At 44.4% G+C, this 17,276-nt stretch overlaps 1 protein-coding gene across 1 annotated transcript in view; it reads right to left on the reverse strand.

Moving 5' to 3' along the window:
• Positions 1–11,683: 11,683 nt before the first annotated feature.
• The window catches only part of RNLS (renalase, FAD dependent amine oxidase), a 28,757-nt gene continuing 23,164 nt past the window's right edge, over positions 11,684–17,276 (reverse strand). The window contains exons 4-7 of the mRNA XM_068131357.2: positions 16,009–16,167; positions 15,712–15,885; positions 13,834–14,009; positions 11,684–11,958 (exon numbers count right to left, since the gene is read on the reverse strand). Of these exons, the coding sequence (XP_067987458.2) occupies positions 11,806–11,958; positions 13,834–14,009; positions 15,712–15,885; positions 16,009–16,167 (662 nt within the window). The 3' untranslated portion in view covers positions 11,684–11,805. The remainder of the gene's footprint in view (positions 11,959–13,833; positions 14,010–15,711; positions 15,886–16,008; positions 16,168–17,276) is intronic.

Below are 17,276 nucleotides of genomic sequence, written 5' to 3' on the forward strand. Positions count from 1 at the left end.
TCTTTCCCTCGCGGTCCCCCTGTGCTGTCTTTCCCTCACGGTCCCCCTGTGCTGTCTTTCCCTCGCGGTCCCCCTGTACTGTCTTTCCCTCGCGGTCCCCCTGTGCTGTCTTTCCCTTGCGGTCCCCCTGTGCTGTCTTTCCCTCGCGGTCCCCCTGTACTGTCTTTCCCTCGGGGTCCCCCTGTGCTGTCTTTCCCTCGCGGTCCCCCTGTGCTGTCTTTCCCTCGCGGTCCCCCTGTGCTGTCTTTCCCTCGCGGTCCCCCTGTGCTGTCTTTCCCTTGCGGTCCCCCTGTGCTGTCTTTCCCTCGCGGTCCCCCTGTGCTGTCTTTCCCTCACGGCCCCCCTGTGCTGTCTTTCCCTCGCGGTTGTCAGCTCTTTCACGAGCCTCGATTCAGTATTAAAAAAAAAAAAAAAAAAAAAAAAATCCTGGATCCACTTTGACCCCCGGTAAACCCCCTTAGACCCCGATCTATGTAATGCCACGAACAAACTTTAGTCACAACACAACAAATATAATTTGTGCCAAATTTGGTCGCAATCACTTCAGCGGTTTCGGAGAAGAAGCTTCAAGTGTTTTACGGACTGACGGACGGACGGACGGGCTAACAGATGGACGGACTGATGGACGGACAACGCGCCATCACATAAGCTCACCTGGACTTCGTTCCAGGTGAGCTAAAAAGCAATCGGGGATTGCAAATCCTCGCCAGGACTTGTTTTGTGTGTTACGTAATTAATAAGAAACATAATTATGCGTTCCAATATATAATTAGTACGTAATTAATAGACGTACTCACTTTCCAAGTGTACATATCCAACGGACATATTTTCCAATGGTACGTAATTAATAGACGTACAGTACTCACATTGCATGATTACATAATTAAAGTACATACTCATGTTGCAATGGTACGTAATTAATAAATGTACTCACGTATCATTATCATCATCATTACCACTGTTATTATCATAGTGTACCATTATCATTTATACAGTATGTAATTAATAGACATTCGCTCGTTGTGTGGCCAAACAAACAAACTGACCCAAATTCAATACCCTCTTCTCTGGCGAGGCCAATAAAAAAGACGGATTTTGGAAATGGGGAAATATTTCCGGAAAGTAATGGTGGAAGTAAACGACAAACGTAACGACCTTGATCTGAACTCGGGATTTTTCAAAAAGAAAGAAAATGTGTGAATAGAGAATGCAGGGAATGCACTGCACACGTTATACAGGCAAGGTACCTTCCCTGACCACACTGCGAACTCCTCTCTAACTTCCTTCCCTTTTCTCATGTTCCCATCATTCTCCCTTCTCTCTTCAAATCGTTCTTTAAGTTATCCACCGCCTCTCTTTATGGTATAGTCATGATGGCCTAAAGGACCAGCGAGCTGGGATAAACGTGAGTGGTAATGCCTTCCACAACTAAATTTAGCACGTGGGTTTGACAAGAACAAGGTGATCAGCTATGAAAGGAATGCAGGTATGAAAGGAATGCAGGTATGCAATGAATGAGTCAAAGACACCAATAGGGAAAACCTGTTCCACAAGAGATATAGATATCAAAGTACAGTGTCAACCAGTTTTTAAGTTTCCATAGGGTCGGCAGATATCAATCTTAAACAAACAATAATAATACAGGAAGAATACTAATAACTAAATAACTAAATACCTGCTATCACAAAGCGATCACCTGTGACTTAACCTTGGCTCGTGATCCAATGATGGCCATATTATTTTAGACCACCATATGACCATGACCTTCAACATTTAGGGAAAGAGTGTAAATTAATAAAATGTGTCCCCATCTACAATCTACCTGGAAAACTCAACAGCATGAAAATCGGAGCAAAATTATTCAAGTTAAGATCAAAAAGGTGTTTTTTTGTTAACTAGGTCACAATCCGAAAGAAGTAGGTCAAGGACACGAATCTAATATCAGGTGCACAACTTCAGTGCAGGTACACTTATGACGCAAGAACATCTTGGAAGGCCTAGCTGTCTTTGAGATTCCGCATTGGCCAAATTGAGCGATGACAAAAAACGTATTTTTTTTTCAGACCTCCATTTGACCGTGACCTTTAACCCAGAGTGGTATGATGTAAGTTAGGTGTAAATGCACCTTGCTCTAAGTAATGTAGAAAGGGAAAATTTGTAAAGATCGGACAAGTTTTGGTTAAAAATGCTAAAATGTCTATAATTGTGTCATGACCTTAAAAATTATGTCAAGGACAAAAATAAATGTCAACCCTGCATGCTTTCTTCCATTATTGATGCAAAATGTCATTCTGAAAGGCCTAGTCGGATCCGAGATATGGCTCGGACATTGGAAGAAAAAAGTGGAGAAAAGCCTAAATGGTGGTTTAATACTCCCATAGGTGTAAGACCTTGACCTTTAATCTGGAGGGGTATGATGTAAATCAAGCATGAATGCACCTTGCTCTAGGCTAGTGGTTCTCAACTGGTGGTCCATGGTGACCTTTTTCGGTGGTCCACAGGAACATTGTCCAAAGTCACAGGCGGGTGAAATCACAGCTGAGAAATAAATTTAAAACCGAAATGTTTGTTGTCTACTCTTTTTTATCATGTCTCAAAAAGGAGGTGGTCCATGAAAATATTTTGATTGCCCTGGTGGTCCATGGACTGAAATGAGTTGAAAACCACTGCTCTAGGCTACCTGGAGAGGGCAAGTTCATTCCAATCAGAAAAACTTTAGTCATGTTATGCTGAAAATTGTGAATGACTATAATTAGGTCATGACCTTAAAATTAGACCAAGGTCAATAAAATAGGTCAAACCGCATACTTTCTATTCGCATTATTGATGCAAATTTTCATTCAGAAAGTCCCTGCCTGCTCTGGAATACACCTTGGAAATTGAAACAGTTCAGAATTTGGGAGTGTTGAGAGTGCAGGGTAGGATATATATATATATACACATATAATTTCAAAACACACCTGGTCACAAGTGTGCCTCACTGACCGGGTCCTCAGTCGAGGTCCTCAGCAACATCCCGTTTCGGCCCTTCAACCTCGATATGGTCAGCTAAGGTGGGCCAGCAGGGGCACATACACCTCCACATGCAGCAGCTACACCCGGATGCGTACATACCCCCACCCAGTGAGAACACAGACTACAACAACAAAACTGCCACCACTCCCAGAATCCACAGCCCCTCATCCACCCACTCACACACCAAAAAAACCACACCTAACCAACCGACCACCTGCCCTTAGAACATGCACCACTCAAACAAAAACACATTCATGCAAAACCATACCCACTCCTGCAACACACACACACACACAGAGGATAAAACAACAATATATATATATATATACACATGGTGGTTTTGTACTCCTAGGGGGTCTAAGAAACTCCATGGTACCATTAGAAATTGGGGGTGCTAATTGTAGAAACAAACCCTACAACAGCAATAAGCCTTCACCTATCCTATTCCTATAGGCCTATAGTGGGAAACCATAAAAACATGACAATAGAGGATAAAATAAATAATGGAGGATAAAACAACACAAATTAAGGGAAAAAACGAGGTTCTAAACTAAAGGAAGTCTGATGCTCAAAGAAGCCATTAAAACCTCCAAATTGTGAAAGTTTGTTCTCGGATTGCTATTTAAACATCGAAGGAAACTCTTGCTCAGTGGTGCAAAAGAACTGTTTTGGCATCACTAATAATTATTATCAACATCATCTTTAAACAGCACACAGGTAACCACATCCGAGGGGTTCTGATAAAACTTTCAGGCTCACCACAAGTTTGGTGCAAACGTTTGGGTTTTTTGTGTAGAACGGTCAATCTGATAATAAAAGTCCTGCAGGAAACCCCCCAATGATGACCTCACAAAAATAGGGGTTTCTTTATCAAATGGAAACAAGAAAGAGCAATCAGAGGTTGCAGACCCTCGCCAGGATGTGCTTTCAGTGGTTTTTAAGGCTTTTATGTTAAAACAAATATGGCGGCCGAAACACGTGACCGATGATGTCATCCTTTTTTATTTCTCCACCAATTTATCCCTAGATTATGCTCAAGAAATTTCAGCTTGATCGGATGAAGTTTTGTACTTGTCGAATTATGACGTCATAATGGAGGCACCTATTACATCATCATTAACAGATGTTATTCCACATGGAGAGTTCTTTACAATGAGCCATGTCTCAATTTTTTGGTCCCCTGTCCAACTCACAATTCCACGAGATATGATGAAACGAAAAGTGACCATGAGCAGGTCATGGTTCGTCATGCTCGCCTGTCCAACTCAAAATCCCGCGAGATAGGCAGAAAATATATGTGACAATAAATGACCCAAAACCAATGATCTTATTTCCTGATGCATGGACACACACATCATTAAAAGTAAATAATGACCTCGAACAAATGTCTTTTATAAGGACATGGGTCTAATCCCTGCTTGAAAGAAAACCAATCCCCTCCCCACGTCAAGCCTTCAAACCTCCATCACACCAATCATGGTTGCCAATCATGTGTCCAACACACAATCCCGTGTGACTTGTAGAAACTCACTATCAACTATGGTCGTTCTTGAGCAAAGCACATTTCAAAATTAGCCTCCAAAGCCAGCCACCAATTGGGCATCCGCCATCGTACAACGTCCTTCCTTGGCACACTTGAACTCCGATCCAACTACAAGGCCTTCATCCACAGCTTGATGGAGTACTGCTCCCCCCTCTGGGCTGGGTCCCCTGCCTCACACCGAGCCAAGCTTAACGACCGTCTAAACCAAGGCCTTCAAGATTATTGGAATCTCCCACAATGAAGCTGAGTCGGTGGTCTTTGCAAACTTCACAGGTGACTGTGAAGCTTCGCTATCGCAAACATGTCGGTGGTCTTTCTGTCTTCTACCGCCTCCTTTCTGGTCTCTTACCCTCTGCTTTTTCCCTGCTTTGGAAAAGACCCCCATGTCTTTACCTGTTCATTTATTTGGTCCCTTAATGGGTAAAACTGTACAGCCTGGTGTTGGCTTAGCGGTTAGGGTACAGGCTTGGGATCCTAGGATCCTGGGTTCGAATCCCGGTCAATTGCTGAATTAATGCCAGGGGGGTTGACTCAGCCTGTCATCCCTCCGAGGTCGGCAAATTGAGCACCAGGTCAATGGTAATTCCCTGTGTGTCGCAAGAGGCAACCAACAGGGCTGGCGGCAGGAAGGGCATCCAGCCACAAAACATTGCTCCAAAAAGGGGACCACGGTGCCTGATAAAGGCCAACCCCTGCATTGTCTTAATTTTGATCTTCTGTCAACTACATTTTCTATGAGCCTCGACCTTGTATAGAAAAAACGAATTATCAAGTCTTCTCCCTAACGTATGTGAGCATTTGGGATCGCAATGCACATTTCAAATTAGATTGCCAGAGGTTCCAAATCAGTAAATTTAATCCCCATTATTAAAATGGCCGAGCTTTTACGGGAAAGGTCTAATGCCGGAAGAGCTGTAATAGAAGAGAAAGGGTAATTCAAACCATCCAGGGCCCAAAATAATCAGGAGCCATTGGGAGTTCAGCTTATCAAATTCCTCTTAACTGCAGTAAAGTGTCTTGCGCAACTACATCATTCGAACAAGTGACCGTTATGTATTCTGCCCTGACGATCCAGCTGTTGTCGTCTGTTGTTGAAGAATGACCACTGTCTGAATCGGGCTCAAGCCGCTAGAAATAGTGTTCAAATCCTGCATTCTGTCGCCAAGAAGAGCTATCCTGAAAAGACATCATGTGTGGGAGTAGATACTTGATACTTGCTATATCAGAGTTGAAAGTTGTCACAGGACTGCATGGCCGAAAAAACTGCTGGCCTATCAAAATATCTATCACTACTTTATGAACACACCTGGTGGGTATTGGATTATATACATTAGTGTCTCTTAAACTTCCAAAATAAGATGAGAAGAGGTAGACATGGAGCCCTGGGAACCCACCCGGTCCAGCGAACAAAGCCTTCCTGCCATGTCCCTAAAGCTTTACCTTGATGATAGGGTAGCTATGGAAGGAAGGGTGGAATAAAAGCTTCTGAAATATGGTTTGCAGGTAAAAAGAACACCACCTTGAGTGAATTTGAATAGTCATTGCAATAGTCTGGTTCCGCACCAGATCAGAGCCACCCATGAAGTCCACTGACACAAATGGCATTAGGCCTAGTCTCATCCTAATTTTTGAAGGTACGTTTATTTACAAGTTTCTTTTTTTAATGCAAATGGCAAATATACACCCAGGATGGTCATACTAAAGCATGGGAATTTACAATAAACACCACGAGCCCATAGCTTGTCATCCTCGTGGTCACCAGTTTCAGTATATGGTCAAACTACACGGTGTCATCATCGGTTTTATGGCATAAATTCACCAACTACGGAATGAAGTAAAAAAAAAAATAACCACCTTTAGAGGCCATTTTTTCCCCGCAAGCGGGGGTTGGCCTTTTTCGGGAACCGTGGTTGTTGTTGTTTTTCGGTCCCCTTTTTGAAGCAATGTTTTCCGGCCGGATGCCCTTCCTGACACCAACCCTTTTTGCCGCCTTTTACGACAAGCAGGGAATTACCAGTGAACTGGTACTCGATTTGCCGACCTCGGAAGGATGACAGGCTGAGTCAACCCCCCTGGCGTTAATTCGGCGATTGAAAGTCGTATGTATTGAAAGTCGTATGTACCTCACTTAATCAAAAAGTCACTCGTGCCAGCCAAACGAGGGCTGGAGGATGGCCTTCAGGTCCACATACACGCCTCAAAGCTACCTAGCCTGGGTTTGAATCCCGACCCAGCTATAAACTGTCACCCTAGTGTTTCACAGGCTGGGCGATTCATCAATGTGAGTCCCGTTCCCAGGATGGACGTTAAACGGGTGTCCCATCTGCCGGCATTCATTGGTCGATGTTAAAGACCCCATGGTGTCCTTCACGGTACATGCAACCTATCGCCAGCATCCTGAACAAATGCCAAAATTCCTGCCCTACAGATTCTGATATGAAGATGAATGTGAAATGTACTTGGTGGAACGAAAAAACAGTTGTTGATTGTCTGGTGATCAAAAAAACAACTAGGTAACCTAAAAACAATCTCGTACTTTTTTTGTGATAATCATGTAAAGGAAACAAAACAAACTTTGTCAGAGATACAACTTTGCACAAGTTATGTGTGATTAATATCACCGTTTAACATACATCAATAAAGACTTCAGGTGTATCATGTGCTTTGTTTCAGCCAATCACACCATTCATACAGAGTGTGTGCCGGTAAATCATGTGTGTTACATGTTTAAGGTGTGAGAAAAGGGGAAGGGTGACGGATTGGAGAAGTGAAGGTGCATAATATGGACTATAGTGTCTTTATAGAAAAGTAAAAAATACATGGAGCCAAAAGTTTTTCCCAAATGTACAAGAATTCTGCACCAGGTGAATGAAACACCTGGTGAATTTTCCTTTCCTTTTTTTCCTGTTCATACATTTGGTCAGAAAAAGTTTTGTAGCATCCCATGCAAGTGTTTTGTTTTCTAGCATCCCATTTGGTGAGTTGGTCCAAAAAAAAGAAAAGCAAAAAAAAGGGGATTAAAACAAACTTCTGTGTGTTATTTTAAAATAACTTTCAACTCGATAACATCTATCTATAATTCCAGTAATCTCTGTGTGTGTGTATGTGTGTGTGTCTGTGTGTCTGTGTGTCTGTGACCGCTGTTTCTCGACAACTACGGGTCCGATATACTTGAAACTTGCCAGGTATATTGCTGGGGACCTGAGGATGTGCCTTTTCAAGGTTTGCTATTAATCGGAGAAGTAGTTACCGAGCTATGGCGATTTAGCCGTTCGCCGTTCGCTTTGGCTTTGCGAATGGACCAAACCATTTCATGTAAATAGAGGGGGGGGGGGGGGGGTTCTACCGTACTCGCAAGCCGTTCGCTTTGGCTTTGCGAATGGACCAAACCATTTCATGTAAATAGAGGGGGGGGATTGTCACCGTACTCGCAAGCCGTTCGCTTTGGCTTTGCGAATGGACCAAACCATTTCATGTAAATAGAGGGGGGGGATTGTCACCGTACTCGCAAGCCGTTCGCTTTGGCTTTGCGAATGGACCAAACCATTTCATGTAAATAGAGGGGGGGGATTGTCACCGTACTCGCAAGCCGTTCGCTTTGGCTTTGCGAATGGACCAAACCATTTCATGTAAATAGAGGGGGGGGATATAATTTTAGATATATATATAGTACGGGCATGCCCTAGTCTATCTATAATTCCAGTAATCTCTGTGTGTCTGTGTGTGTGTGTATGCGACCGCTCTTTCTCAACAACTACCGGTCCGATATACTTGAAACTTGCCAGGTATATTGCTGGGGACCCGAGGATGTGCCTTTTCAAGGTTTGAAATTAATCAGACAAGTGGTTCCCAAGGTATGGTCACCGTACTCGCAAGCCGTTCGCTTTGGCTTTGCGAATGGACCAAACCATTTCATGTAAATAGAGGGGGTGGATTGTCACCGTACTCGCAAGCCGTTCGCTTTGGCTTTGCGAATGGACCAAACCATTTCATGTAAATAGAGGGGGGGGATTGTCACCGTACTCGCAAGCCGTTCGCTTTGGCTTTGCGAATGGACCAAACCATTTCATGTAAATAGAGGGGGGGGATTGTCACCGTACTCGCAAGCCGTTCGCTTTGGCTTTGCGAATGGACCAAACCATTTCATGTAAATAGAGGGGGGGGATATAATTTTAGATATATATATAGTACGGGCATGCCCTAGTCTATCTATAATTCCAGTAATCTCTGTGTGTCTGTGTGTGTGTGTATGCGACCGCTCTTTCTCGACAACTACCGGTCCGATATACTTGAAACTTGCCAGGTATATTGCTGGGGACCCGAGGATGTGCCTTTTCAAGGTTTGAAATTAATCAGACAAGTGGTTCCCAAGGTATGGTCACCGTACTCGCAAGCCGTTCGCTTTGGCTTTGCGAATGGACCAAACCATTTCATGTAAATAGAGGGGGGGGGGTTCTGTGGTCGTTACTGGCTTTGCGAATGGACCAAACCATTTCATGTAAATAGAGGGGGGGGTTCTGTGGTCGTTACTGCCACGTGGTTTCAAAGTCTTTTTTTTGTTGTTGTTTGTACGCATGTTTTTTTGCACGCACGTACGGGCACGTCCTAGTAAATCTAATTTCAGCTTCAACACAACAGTTCAACACATCTTTGGAACAGAGGAAGTGCATCTTGTGGATATTAATTACAAGCTGATTATCATACCGTGAAGCTAACGAAATATTGGCGTGTCGTTCCCTCGACTACCAAGCCGACGTGAAGTTGAAACGGACATGTAGCAGGTACGCCATGCGCACCTGTTCTGGACGATACACGACAAACTCATTGTACAACAGAGTAGGCATGGATCCCTTGGAGTCGTCCGTCTTCAAATCAACCACGGGGCCGAGAGGTACCACGGGGCTCCGTTCATTGTACAATAGTTTTTGGCGTCTGGTCCGCTACGACCTATGCCCTTGGTGCTGTGCTTTCCTGCTGGCAGACGATCTGCATGGTAATCTGCAGCCATCATTTCTTGGCATTCACCCAGCATCACCTCAGAGAGCAGAAGAAAGCCCCGGTCACTCTGCATTGTAGCAAAGCAGTAGTTGGCACTTTTGGAAGACATATCGGCAAAATACATGCCTTTGCCAACATGAAGTAGAGGAATAAATATTTCATACACATGTATTCAATGTCTCCAAGTAATTCAGTTACCTGTGAAGATACACTAATGGTTGTTAAGTGCAAGCGACATGCTTTGGCCTATCTGAAACAAAGTGCTGGCTGTGAATGCTTACTCGGGGAGAGGTTTTTTTTCTCTTCCCCTCTGCAATCCACCTGCCCTTCTTATCCAAATTATCGGGAGCAGGTAAAACGATACACTTGAGTTTCCAGATCAACTATGAGCATCCCACGAGCACAGGGCAGGCCATAACAACTTACAATATAGTGCCAGGTGATCAACAACAAATGGCAGGCCGGCTTTAGTCGCCAACATGGCAGTGTACCAATCGGTCTCATGAAATAATCTTAACAGGTGCCTAATCCAATTCTGAACGGCTGTGGGTTGGGACATCGAGACGATGATATCATCAGGTAAGGAGAGAGCAAGTGTACCAGACTATGGTCATCTAGATAAGTCTAGGCCCGAGGGGGTGCAAGCTTAAACTCTAGAACCATGTTTGGTAGGGAAAGGCAAGTGAGACAGATGTAGGAAGACTGCGATACGCTCCGACTAGGAATTGAGGAGGCCACGGACTGACTTCCTATATTCCATTAATTAAGCTACCCCCATTCCAAGCTTACTTGGTGGACTAAAAGGAATCAAGGATAATAATCAGGGATTCTAGCATCAATGTGCATTTCGATCAACTCATTATGCCAGAAATACACAGTGAAATGCTATTTCCCACAACATGCAGAAAAAGATTTGTTCATGATACAGTTGTCAGCATTGTGCGACCGTTCCTTTTGTCAATGTTGATGTAGTATCGTGACCGGTTGTCAACCTTCTTGTTCTCAATACAGTACCATTCATGGTGGATCTACTGTTCGAAAGTAAACAATGGAAGAGTTCTCTTGCCTGAAATTTAAGCCTCTTAATATACCTGACCACCTGTCACACACACAAAATGGAAGAGTGTCGTGTAGTATTTGTATTGGCTTGCTTGGCAGACAGACCCACAGTGATGACTAATAGTTTATGAAGGGCCAAAGAAACAGTTTTGTTATAGGAATAGTAGGGAAGTGGATACGAGTGAGCAAGCTGTCGAAGATTTTTTTTTTTTTTTTTTTGTATACAGGATCGAGGCTCGTGAAAGAGCTAACATTAATCACACAAAAAATCAAACAGACACATATAACACATATCATAAGGGGAGCGGTACACAAGATGGGGAGAGAAGGGGAAGACACAAACACAACATTTGAGAGCAGGGACATCGGGAGATCTGTGGGAGGGAAAGGGCTTGGGGGGAGGTGGGAGAGGTATAAAACATATGAACACTGCAAGGACTTCTAGGAAAAAATTTGCTATTTCAAAAACGTGTATCTGGGGTGAATTAGCGGGGGTAGAAAAGATCAAGGTTTTCGATGGGGGGAGATAAGAGATGGTGGTGAACAGCTGTTTTAAAGACCTGGAGGGAGGAGTGGGATTGAAGAGAGTGGGGGAGTTTGTTCCAGAGGCGGGAGAAAAGGGGAATGAAGGAATGAAGGTGAGCAGAGAGCATAGATTTTCGCAGTTTAACCATAAGAGGGTTGCAGGCAGATCTTGTGCGACCTGTAGGAATATTTGGGGGACAGAGCCCAGAGAGAGCTGGGGGGGGGGCAAGGCCGGAGAGGAGTCGGTAGAAGACGGAAAGACCACCAACCTGCCTGCGGTGAGTGAGTGAAAGGCCCTTGGAGTTAGCTTCATCGCGGGAGATTCGAATGATTCTGAACGCTTTGGTTTCAACAGCGTGAAGACGAGCTACGTGTGAGGCAGGAGCACCAGCCCAGAGGGGAGAGCAGTATTCCATTGAGAAGTTCGTTTGTCAGAAGATTTGTACGAAGACTGTTCGCAATTGGTAAAAGCCAGTCTTAAACGACATCTCCCGATAGATGCGATTGACACAACCGTCAAAAAAGCAACCAATGTTTAAAACCTTCATTTTTGTCATTCAAACATTTATTCATAAAGCACCAACTCACACCTCGACTCCATGTGCAATTCTAAACCATTTTAGACCTTGGTGCGATTCCAAGAGGTCCGTGGAAATGATTACATTTCACCGCAGGCTCTTAAGAGCAGTGGTTAGAGAGAGTGCCGATTCAATACAACCGTCGAAGTTGGATCGTGTGAAGTAATCACCCACGCAAGCTATCAGCGGGCGTTGGTGTAAAATGAGGTGACCTGGGCTTCCGTCCACAGGGACCGTCACCTAGTCGCAAACATGAAATAATGGCTGTGATGAGAAAAAGGCCCGATGCCCGACATTATCCGTCGTCCTGCCATACGATAGCCCCACCAGAACCTGAATCTGTACGCAATTCTGCATTAGTGGATAACTTGGTTCAAAATTATACTGTCGCATTGACGGGTCGACTAGGGTCAACCATCACGCCAAGGGTCTTTGATAGCCACAAATTATCAAAACTATGTTCAAAGTTACACGATACTGCGTTAATAATGAACTACTACAATCCCCCAAGGTTAGGCCAAATGCAAGTCAAAGTTTCCGGTTGGTTGTATGGGGGAAGGCAGGAAGGCACATAAACGTTTCTTAACAAGTAAATGCTTCATTATAAAATAAATAGGTGGATACAGAAGGAGGGAGTCAGCTTGGTATTGGCTTAGCGGTTCGGGTGCCGGCTTGGGATCCTAGGATCCTGGGTTCGAATCTTGGTCGATCGCTGAATTAACGCCAAGGGGTTGACTCAGCCTGTCATCCTTCCGAGGTTGGCAAATTGAGTACCAGTTCACTGGTAATTCCCTGTGTGTTGCAAGAGACGACTAACAGGGTTGGCGGCAGGAAGAGCATCCGGCCGTAAAACATTGCTTCAAAAAGGGACCAAGGTGCCCAAAAAAGGGATCCCGGTGCCAAAAAAAAGGGATCCAGGTGCCAAAAAAAGGGATCCTGGTGCCAAAAAAGGGATCCCGGTGCCAAAAAAAGGCCAACCACTTCAAGAAGGGGACCACAGTCCCCAAAAAAGGCCAATCCCCACTCTGCAGGGGAAAATGGCCTCTAAGCTTGGTTCTTTTTCTTCTTGTATACAGAAGGAGGGAACAGACAGGAAATAGGGGGAACAGATTGGAGAAAAGGGGAGGCACACACACTTGAAAACAAGAAATGACATATCTCCTATTATGGTGCCAACAATACTCAAATTAAAAATCCAATCAATGAAGAAAGACGGAAAGATTTGTGGAGGCACAAGCTGCTTGTAGCTGCAGGACGATGATGTGGCGCAGGATGAAGTGCGGCTCAGGGAGCGATGGCGACGAGGCAGCAGGAGACGAGGTGATTGTGATGAGGAGTTGTGTGGCATGTCTCTCCCCTCTATCAAGAATTTCTTCCCTTGGGGACGATGAAGCAGAAGCAAAATGTCTTCTGCCTGCCCACGTGCACGAACTTTTACCAGCTCGAGGGCCCGTCCTCATACATGGCTGCCCCCTCGTTGGCTGCCCCATATTTCATGCAATCCCATCCTGTGGGGCGGCCCCTCGTAAACGCTCCGTCTCTCTCCCCATGGCTCCGCAGCTCACTTCACCATCATGGCCTACAGTTCTCTGGCTTCACCCTTGATGATGTCCATTCTGCTATTAGCGCCTCTTGTGCCGCAAGTCCTCCACCTTCCCTCGTTTGTGCAACACAACCTTACCCTACCCTACTCTATTAAGGACAGTCGCTGCACCCTCAGTGCACATATTGCAGAACAACCTACCTCTGACCGGATACAGGTGTAAATCTACCCTACTCCGAACACATGGACCAAGTTATTCTCAGCACATTCTAGCTATAGACCCCCATGCCTCTCCCCCTCTCCCAACCCCATATACATGTAACATGCTCAATAAAGGATTTTCAACATGTGAGGTATAACTGAACTTTTGTTGATTTCCTTGCTGCACATGAGGTACCCAATTCTATCTCTGTTAAGGAAACCATAGATCATTAAAAAGAAATAAATACCAGGGCAAGGAAAGAAACAAAATACATCACAAACAAATAAACGAGTTCTGTGTTCTGAAATCTCAAAGGAAATGTTTGAATAACGAATGGGACGACAACACATCCAGTTAGAAAATACGATACCTGTGAGTGGTGCCACCTATGCGCCTTGTGGTGCATATGAGATGGGAGCTGAGGAAGAAGACGCTGAAGCTCAGATTGGATGAGCTGTGCAACCTCCTCCACATCTCGCTGTGACTGCTCTGCTCCAAAATGAACACTCGAGTGCGCCACGAGGACAGGTGCACCACCGAGCGACCCTGAAGAAGAACACGCCACGCAGGTGCTCGGCCTACTATTCTACAACAAGCAGTACATGTGATTATATCAGCATCGTGTTAACTGCAGAGACAACATGGACGGCCTGTGTCAAACGTAGAAGAGTTTGTTTTTTTAATGGAGACAAAGATGGCGCTCTCCATTTTCTCTCCAACACGATTCATGACCTCCAGAGTATGTTATGATTACACAATGAAACACATTTATAATCATCAATAAGTTATATTAACACAATCTTATATTCTCAGTGAATGACGAGGATTACAGTGATAAGATAGCAGATTGGTACAATCACCGAAACAGAAATAAAACACCCGGAAAAGATGTAAGTTTGGGGTCACAGTATAATGGGGAAGGAATAAAATGGAATTCTCTTCCGTTTGATACAGATACAGATAATGTTATTGCCATATGTAGAACGCATGAATATCACAGAACCACATTGGAATTCCTTGAATACGAGTGCTCTCAAATTAAAGTTCAATTTGACATAAAGAAAAGAAAAGCAGACATATAAAAATCAAGATTCACGGTTTAAAAGTCGATTGTATTACTCTTCTTTAATTGTACTGGCGTGACTCGGCGCGCTCCTCACCACACGTCGTTTCAGAGGGATAGGCATCTTTGACCATTTCGGTGTCTTTTTGGTCTTCAGGGCCATTTGGGTCTTCAGGGTATTTTGGATACTCTGGGCCTTTAACCCTTTGAGTACGGATGGCGTCCAGTGCTGCAACCCACGAAAAAGTTTTGTGTACGGATGACGTTACTACACGTCATCGACTATACCTATAAATAGATCGTCAGTACGTCGTCGCATTCCCGTACCAAAATGCCAAATTAATCCTGCACCGGGGGTATTTCTATCAAAAAAAATCCCGTACTCAAAGGGTTAAGGGTATTTTGGGTCTTCAGGGTTTTAGATCTTCAGGGTGTTTTGGGTCTTTGGAGTCTTCAGGGTGTTTTATGTCTTCAGGGTGTTTTGGGTCTTCAGTGTCTTCAGGGTGTTTTGGGTCTTCAGGGTATTTTGGGTCTTTGGAGTCTTTAAGGGTCTTTGGGGTATTTTGGTTCTTCAGGGTATTTAAGGGTCTTTTGGGTCTTTAATGGTCTTTGGGGTATTTAACGGTCTTTTGGGTCTTTGGGGGTATTTTGGGTCTTTTTGAGTCTTCAGTGGTCTTTTGAGTCTTTAAGGGTCTTTGTGGTCTGCAGGGTGTTTTGGGTCTTTGAGGTATTTAAGGGTCTTTTGGGTCTAAAGTGTCTTTAAGGGTCTTTGGGGTCTTCAGGGTGTTTTGGGTCTTCAGGGTGTCTTTTGGGTCTTTTGGGTCGTTTGGGTGTTTTGGGTCTTTGGGGTGTTTTGGGTATTTTGGGTCTTCGGGGTCTTTTGTGTCTTGCGGGCCATTTGGGTCTTTTGGATCCTCAGGGCCCTTAAGGGTATTTTGGGTCTTTGTGATGTTTGTGCCTGGTTGCAAACCTATCGACTATGATGAAACTGAGCGAAACAAATGGTGAGGAATACATTGAAAGGTGTGAGATATTCAAGAGGACCCTGTAGTGCAGATGAACAGGTGCAAAAAATGTCAAGAAAGGTGAAATGTTTGCTTTTGGCAAAGATGACACAAACCGGGCCTGCTTGCAGGTGACAATGGGATAATGTTACAGGGGAGATCACTTTGTGAGTTGTCATACCACAACTTCTCTTCCTGTTGTCCAAAGAAAGGAAGCAAATGATTGGGCTGTCCGTTACATACTTCATCACCCATGGCACGTCTAACTCCTGTCCCGCTTTGTAAAACAGCACGAGGGCAAAGCGGGATGAGTACCGTACTTTCTGCAGAGCGCTCCGTTGGGATGGGCTCATCACTGAGGAAGTCGGGCACATGGACACAAAAATGACATGAGGCGGCACCCAAGGTCAAGGGACGATGAATGCATCGATACAACCCGAGCAGTTCTCCCGGTGAGCAAGATTCTGAGCACACATACTATTGGCAAGATCCCCTTGCAGATGTAGAAGCTGCGGAGTGGGCAGAGACAGGACGAGGGTGTCAAAATATTTGTGCCCGCCATTTTGCATCCGAACCTCCAACTCGCCGTCTCTCAGGAAAACATGGCTCACGTCACACCCAAGCTTCACATTTGCACCTGGATGTGATGATAAAAAGGTTAGTTATTATACAGGAAATACGATTAAACACGAAGGCCCTATTTCTCGTTCAGTGCAAATATGTGGGATTGAAACCCTGGTCCGTACTTGGTTAAACCCAGTTTATAATGAACTTATGATCATTTTTGAATGTCAGGCACCACTGAAGCCAGAAAGCTGACAACAAAATATTAACTCGTAAGATCAAAGCCATCCTATATTTTGTGGGGGTTTGCTATCCTTGACAAGCTCCAGTAATGGTAAAACACGTGTCCACATGGTGGATCCTTCGTGCTGAGGCTTGGCGAAATATAAAGCACCATCAAGCACCGATGTACCATACTGTTGGCAGAGCGTCGGTGCTGCTAAAGCAGCTTCTTGGCATGGTTTATACTGGGTAGTTTGCCATTGCCTCCCCAATAGTCAGTGCAGGAATTTGTAATTTGTCCAGGGTGCCTGCGATAACTTCCTCATTTTTGGTTAGCCATCATGGAATCTTCAACGTCCACCAACTACGAGTCCTGGCAGACGGGTACTCTGTAACGTCCATCCAAGGGACGGCAAACACATTGATGAATTGCCCTGCCTGCGAAACACCAGGATGACAGTTTATAGCTGGCCTGAGATTCGAGCCCAGATTAGAAAGCTCAGAGCCGAAAGTGTGTATACACAGTCACGTGAAAAAGTAAGTACACCGCATGTAAAGTTTTGACTTTTTAAACATATTTCAACATACAGCTATTTGATCTTCATTTCAACAATATTGTTAGATAAAGGTGATATAATATAACAAATATCATGAAACATTTACATTTTGTAGTCCATTGTATAATTTAAATAAACATAAATGCAAATTTCGCATGTGGAATAAGTAAGTACACCCTTGGCTCTAACAGATGGTATTGCCCCCTTTGGCAGAAACAACCTCAAGTAGGCGTTTCTTATAACTGTCTACCAGTCTCTGACATCGACTGGGAGAAATTTTTCCCCACCCCATGCAGAATTCTTTCAGCTGTGCGATGTTTGAGGGGTTTCTTGATGCACAGCTCGTTTGAAATCCCCCCACAACATCTCGATGGGATTTAGTTCCGGGCTTTGACTTGGCCAT

The sequence above is a fragment of the Myxine glutinosa genome, chromosome 11 (assembly GCF_964187855.1).
Source record: "Myxine glutinosa chromosome 11, kmMyxGlut1.1, whole genome shotgun sequence".
In the NCBI taxonomy this organism is placed as follows: Eukaryota; Metazoa; Chordata; class Myxini; order Myxiniformes; family Myxinidae; genus Myxine; species Myxine glutinosa.